At 49.3% G+C, this 7,112-nt stretch overlaps 1 gene segment (V, D, J or C); it reads left to right on the forward strand.

Moving 5' to 3' along the window:
* Nucleotides 1–5,490: 5,490 nt before the first annotated feature.
* Nucleotides 5,491–6,017, forward strand: LOC144275736 (putative non-functional immunoglobulin lambda variable 5-48). The segment is given in 2 exon segments: nucleotides 5,491–5,536; nucleotides 5,692–6,017. Coding segments are annotated over 2 exon segments (372 nt in total).
* The last annotated feature ends 1,095 nt before the right edge of the window (nucleotides 6,018–7,112 follow it).

Here is a 7,112-nt window from a genome sequence, read left to right on the forward strand (position 1 = left end):
TATGCCAAGTGAGGCATCGTTCTAAACATCTTAATCTGTTGAACATGAATATCCTGTTAAGTTTTATGTGCTATCAATAGGGTTGCCAGGAGACTGGTTTTCGACAGGAATGCCCAGTCGAACAGGGATCGTGATGGCTCTGGTCAGCACCACTGACCAAGCCATTAAACGTCCAGTTGGCAGCGTAGGCAGGCTACCTACCTGGCTCCGTGCAGCTTCTGGGCAGAGGGATGGCCAGAGGGACTCTGTGTGCTGCTCCCGCCCCAAGCACGAGCTCAACAGCTCCCATTGGCCAATGTGAATTGAGGGGGCAGTGCCTGCAAGCATGGGCAGCACACAGAGCCACGTGGTTGCCCGTCTGTCTAGGAGCCGGAGGGAGATGTCGCTGCTTCCCAGGAGCTGCCTGAGGTAAGTGCCATCTGGAGCCCACCCCCCTACCCCCTCCCATGCCCCTGCCCCAGCCCTGAGCCCCCTCCTGCACTCCAAACCCCAGCCCCACCCCTGAGCCCACACCCCCAGCCGGAGCTCTCACCCCCCTCTCACAACACAAGCCCCTGCCCCAGTCCAAAAATGAGCGAGTGAATGACAGTGGGTGAGAGTGAGTGATGGCGGGATGGGGGATGGAGTTAGCTGGGGGCAGGCCCTTGGAGACGGGGCCGGTCAGTGGGTGGGGTAAGGGTGTTTGGTTTTCTGCAAATAGAAAGTTGCCCCCCCAGCTATCATTGTATGTGAAGTTATGAAGTTTTGCTGTGTATGTGCTACTGAAAGCTGTTGTGAGGCTGGGAACACCCACAGGCAGCCTTTCAGGTACAACACTAAGGAGGTCAAACAATATTGATGGCCTATTGAGGAAATATGCACACTCACAAGGTTTACTCCAGGAACTGGGTGCAAGAGAAACCTCTCAGAGACATCACAACTATACAAGGGGGACTGTTTGACCCAGGTCACAGCAAAAGAAATTTCCAGCAAGTTGGAAGAAGATATAAATGGGGGAAGTGACATCATGACTGGACTCTCTATCCCCACAACAAAGCATCTGGAAACACCTTAGGAACAAAGATTGAAATGGGGAAGCGGGTTCCCATGCAGGGAAGAAGGAAACTTGAGGGACTGTTTATATTATCAGTGAGACACTGCTTGATACAAATCCTATCTGGTCGATAAAACTTAGATTGGGATTTTGTTTATTTGCTAGGTAATCTACTTTGGTTGGTTTGCTATCACTTGTAATCACTTAAAATCTATCTATTGTAGTTAATACATCTATTTTATATTTTACTCTAAAACACTGCGGTTTGAGGGAAGTGTTTGGGAAAAATTTCAGCTTAGTTAAAAATTTTGTGCATATTCCTCTTCACATGGAGGGAGGGGCGAACTGGGTAATTGTAATAAATTCATACTGGTCGGGTTTTTGACAGCTCTGGGGTCTTAGGCTGAGGAGCTGAGGGTATTTTGGCTGGAGCCGCTCTGTGCTGGTTCATGCAGTGGCTGGCCAGGATATTCATGAATACACCTGTGTGTGATCCCTGCCTGTGGATGCTGGTGTGAGTGCAAGCTTGGAGGGCTTTGCAGCTGATCACACTGTGACAGTGTGAAAGGGTACCTAGATTGGTGAGACAGAGGGCTTAGCTGCACCCCAGTTCTAGGTGGCACCTGGGGGGAAACCCGTCACAAAGGCGGTGGACCTTGTAATCTTAGAACCATTCCTATGGGTCTTGCCTACTGGAGCCCAAAGTTGGGTCTGGAGGTTTTGACCAACTTCTACTGATGAGGCCATGGCAAGGGTGGAGGCCTACATGGAAGCTGATAAGGCTGAACCACCCGACCAAAGGTTTAGTTCAAGGGGACTGTTCTGAGGGAAGCAAGGTGACAGAGACCCCGACGGTAGAATGGTGAGGGGGACATCTGGGGAGACAAATTCTGAGACAATCTGGTACCTAACAGACTGGAGGAGGTAGCAGCACCTGAATTATCATGGGACAAACCCAGGAATCAGTCAGGAGAACACAGTGGTATGTTTCCAGTGTGGCCAAACAGGTCAGCTAAGAAAGGACTGTCCACTCATGGAGTGCGGGTATTTGCATTACTACCACAGCCAGGTCTGTGGCTTGGGATGGTCCCTCAGTAGGGGGCGCACTCCACTGCTAACATGGCTGGCCATGAAATGAGAGGACTGATCGACTCCTGGTGTGGACAGGCGCTAGTTCGTGGGTGCAGACTCCCATCTGTCAGACTAGATTGCCAGTTGCTGGTGCACATTTCGTGTGCACATAGTGAAACAGGAGTGTACCCAGCAATGGAACAAGACATAGAAATATAAGCTGAGATGAACAAGCTGAGGGTCAGCCTAGTAAGAGACCTCCACTGGCCTGTAATTGTCGGCAGAGATTGGCCTCGTGTCCCAGCCCTGTTACAAGACGGGTACTGTTTGGACGAGCTGACCATAGGACGATCCTCACTTGGACACGGGCTCTTGGGCCAGGGGCCCAGGGGAAGACTGAGGTGTGTGATCTGGACAGCCCAGGGCAGTGGCTCCAGAGAGTTGAGGAAGAGATGCTAAGTCAACTACAGGCCCTGGAAACACAGTTACAGACTGCAAACCAAGCGCTGGGGCAGGTGAAAGCCTCATGATAGACAATGATAGAGGAGGCTGCAAAACCAAAGCGAGTACTGATTCGGCCAAGACCAGACCTGGTACAAAAAGAATTGTTGGCAGCGACTTGAGCGGGAACTAGCTGCACTGTTCAACTCTCCTGCACCCTCAGCAGTGGGTATCTGATTACACATGCCACCTGGCACCAGCCGAAAATTGGAAATACTCCAGAATATCTTCTGTGGTACAAATGCAATGCCGCCAAGCACCAGGGCACTGGGGTCCCCTGTCGCTTCTCTGGTTCTAAAGATGTGGCTAATACAACCATCAACCTAACTGTCACTGATGTCCAAGAGGAAAATGTGGCTGATTATTACTGTGGAACAGGGAGTGGGATGCTGCACAGTGATGCGACCAGATGGGAAACTTAGACAAAACCCTTGTGTTCGATCAGCCTGTATGGCTCATGACTCCAATGTATGTGTGTCTGGGTGCAACGATCTTCCTTGCTGATGTGTTGGGGTTTAACTAGGCACATTCCAATCATCAGTGAGGGGCACTACGAAGGATTATCAGGGTCTGGACATTTAAGGCCAAATCTTGGGCTCTTGACCCAATGGGAATGTTGCCATTTATTGTCCATGGGATGAGGATGAGTCCCTTTATGGAACCTCACTGTGCTACCCAGATCGAGGTAATAACCCCAAAGAAAACACTCCAGTGTCCCGTTCCCAAGTACATGCTGTCAGAGGAGCAAGTCCCGTCCCTTAATTACCAGCTCACACTTCAGTGCCAACCCAGCTGGGTGTTAGGTCCCAGAGCCCAGGTGTTTCACACAAACTAAGCCAGGGCAGGAAAAGAACAGCCCCTGGGCCTGATAAGAACAGCCCCAGGACCTAAGGCCGAGCCTGCAAACTGATCACGCTGCACAACCCACAGAAGCCACATTGAGAGCAACTGAGTTGTAAAGACCCCCCAGCACTTTCACTCCCCAGTCCTGCTGTCCACGTATCTGACAAGTCACCGGGTCTTCCCAAGTCCGGGCTCCTCTGCATGTGAACTAGCAGCACAGAAGGGGAATTGAAGGGACGTATTAACACAGAGCCTCATTCATAAGACAAACTGAGCTGTCTGAGCTGGGAACGACAGTGAATCGCTCCTTAAACTCCAGAGATGGAAAGAAAATAAAAATTAGATTTGGGAGGTACTTGGATTTTCCCCATCTACTCTTCTGCAGCTCAGTGATGAGGATCAGTTACGACTGGGCACCAGAGGGCGACGTCTCCCGGCATTTGCACTGTGAACTGTCTACACGGGAATTAAGTAACTGATACATATTTATCTTCACCTGTGTGTGCACCGGACTGTGGTGTTCAAACAGCTGCATCCTTTCTAATCCCTTGTCCAGACACATTGGGTGGGGTAGAGGTGAGACAGAGCATTGAAGGAACTCAAATGCATTGAGTTAGGTTGGAGATTTATACATATCTGCTCTGGTAGCTGCTGGAGACTGATTTATAAAGATTTTTTTAACACATACACTGAATGTCAAACTGTGCAACCAAAAGTTGCCCAGGAATGTTCTGCAGAGGTGGCTGCACTGCAGGGGTGGGTGACGTAATCCTTGCCCATGTATATCTCGTATAAAATGTCTCTCTGTGTAGTAATGCTGAGCTCTTCTGTCTTGCTCCAGGGAAGCTAAGAAGTGAACAGATTGTTTCTGGTATTTGATCAGCTGCTACAAAAGGACCGTGCCAAGATCTCACAGTCAGTTCAAGAGAACCTGTACCACTCGCTGAGACAGGCCCATCTGGTGACTCTAATAACACCACCACTGGTGTAAGTGAAATGGCCGTGAAAAGGGAACTCCCCTGTCACCCAGAGCGAACCCAGGGGAGTCTGATGGCTGAGGAGCAGGTCCTGCTGGTCACTCCCTGTGGGTAAATAGCGTGTACTTGTCGCCCCCTGCTGGGGTGGCTGGAGCACTGTGAGACACCAACCTTTTTCCTGGGACAGTAGATGGGAGCCAGGTGGACCACGACACAGAGACAGGCGCCGAGGGTCAGCTACTAGGTCTTGTGGATTCTAGCATCTGGTGGGTCCCTAGAACCGCTCTGAAATCCACCTCCAGTGTCACACTCCTCCCAGCCCCCGTGCGTCACACTTCACAAACCACCTGCCCATCTACCGTGGAACTTCCCTCCCTTCCGCTGGGCCCCGCGGCTGCTCAGCGGACTCATCGCCCTGGGCTTTGTTCTCCCAGCCGGCAGACTACAGCACTGAATTCAGAACAAACCCCAACTGTCCCAGGACCTTTCACCCCTAACTGTTAACAAATAAAAGTTCTCTCTCTTCCCTAGCCGGTGGAGGCTACAATCACTGTCCCACCGCTGGTGAGGGGCTGGGGAAACAAGGAATCCACACCCGTGGCAACTTATAGAAAAAAGGCCAGGCTGGCTTGATAGAGACCTGATACAAACCTGAGCAAATTAGCAACAGGACTCGTCCCTTTAGAGATTGTCCATCAGTCATTGTGTTTGGGCCCCATCTTATTGGGGTCTACAAAATATTAGCCCAAAACACAAAAGGGAGAAGGCTGAGAAGAACACAGGACTCAAGGTGCTGAACAGAAAGTAATAACCAGCAGTGACCAATACGAGGTAAGCACACACTCAGATCAGGAGCTGCTTGGAGTTGGCGGGCGGGAGGAGGAGGGACAAAGAACTCTAATGAGAACCCCCCTGGTGTACACTAACTCTACAGCAGCAGCCAGTGAGCAGGCAGAGAATTTGCATGAGGGGGCCGTTCTCCAGCACTGGGGGTTTAAGAGAGAATCAGAGGGTCCCTGCCAGAGACCTGTTTGTTGCAGGGAGCCAAGTTCGTTTGGATCCACCATGGGCTGGGCCCCTCTGCTCCTCACGCTGCTCACTTACTGCCCTGGTAAGGGGGAGGGTTTCTGATCTCAGATTTATTTAGAAGGACTTTTCGCTGAATTCCTCCGTATTCCAGATTCCCAGACTCCTGGCTCAGCAGGAAACGTGCAGGCGTTAACTCCAGGCCATGATGATCTTGCAGCATTTTCTATTTCTTTCCAGGTTCCCTCTCCCAGTTTACTCTGACTCAGCCGCCCTCAGTGTCAGTGTCCACTGGCAACACAGTTAAACTCTCCTGCGCCCTTAGCAGTGGATACACATTTGGAAGTGTCACCTGGTACCAACAGAAAGATGGGAACAGCCCAAGATACCTTCTGATGTACAACACTGACTCGGACAAGCACCAGGGCTCTGGGGTCCCCAGTCGCTTCTCTGGTTCCAAAGACGCCTTGAAGACAACTGGCTACTTAACCATCACCAGCTTCCAGGCAGAGGATGAAGCTGACTATTACTGTGGTGCAGGGACCAGTGATGGTGCTGCACAGTGACACAGCCAGATGGGGAACTCAGACAAAATCCTGTTCTTCCCTCCTCCAACGCTGCATGAGCCCATCGTGTTAGCGTTAAGATATGATCATTCAGCCAATCTGAAATTACTGAGGTGTCCCCATGCGCTGTCCCACTCCCCTGTGATGGCAGCTCACTAACTTGATCAACCTCTGAAAATGTAAGGCAAAGTCTTTGTCCCACTGCACTGGATGGCAGTGTTATCATTTCCTTCAGTGGGACCAGGATTTGACCCCACCCCCTCTACAGCCTGGCAGCAGCAGTAAGATTCAGTTATAATCCTAAAGGAAACATTCCAAACTCCAGTTCCCAGATTCATGCCCTGAGAGGAGGCAGTATCTGTCTGTTAAATGCCAGCTCATTCTTCAATGAAACTCAGAGCCCGCACAGCTGGGTGTCAGATCCCAGAGCCCAGACATTTCACACAAAAGCAGAGCCAAGGTAGATAAGAAACTGATCCTTGCCATGATAAGAACAGTCTTGTTAGTTAAGGCTGAGCTTGCAAAATGGCCTGGTTAAACAAAACACAGAAGCCACCATGTAGTAAAGACCCCACCACCAATGTTCTCTCTAATTTTTGCCGTGTGTCCCAAATGGTTCTTCTGTGCAAATTTTTGAAGCAGAGTTCAAATTTGTATACCAGGAGGCAAATGCGCCCAAGTGAGTAAAATGCTTATACATTTAAAAAGTTTTAATTTGCAACTTGTGATAATAATAGTTTTACACCACGTTATTTTATAAATGTCATTTTTAAATACTTAGGAAAAGGAAATGTAACCATTCTTCATGAAGCAGAAGTTAGTTTTAAGCACTACGCTTTATGATCTTTTTTATAGACAATCATGAGCATATATCAAGCACATATTAATCATGATCATTATGGGTCCATAGGCTTCTGCCCGTTGGTGTCCACTTTCACCTTTCATTCTATACACATGTCCGAAAAGATTTTGATAAACATATAATAAAGACAATTTAATAAGTATGCCATTATGTCAATTTATGTGGGTTTTCAAATAGAGACATCATAAGTAAAAAAAGAAAAACAAGAGTTTGTGTTTTAAATTTAAAATTTT

This window comes from Eretmochelys imbricata, chromosome 15 (assembly GCF_965152235.1).
Source record: "Eretmochelys imbricata isolate rEreImb1 chromosome 15, rEreImb1.hap1, whole genome shotgun sequence".
Taxonomy (NCBI): Eukaryota; Metazoa; Chordata; order Testudines; family Cheloniidae; genus Eretmochelys; species Eretmochelys imbricata.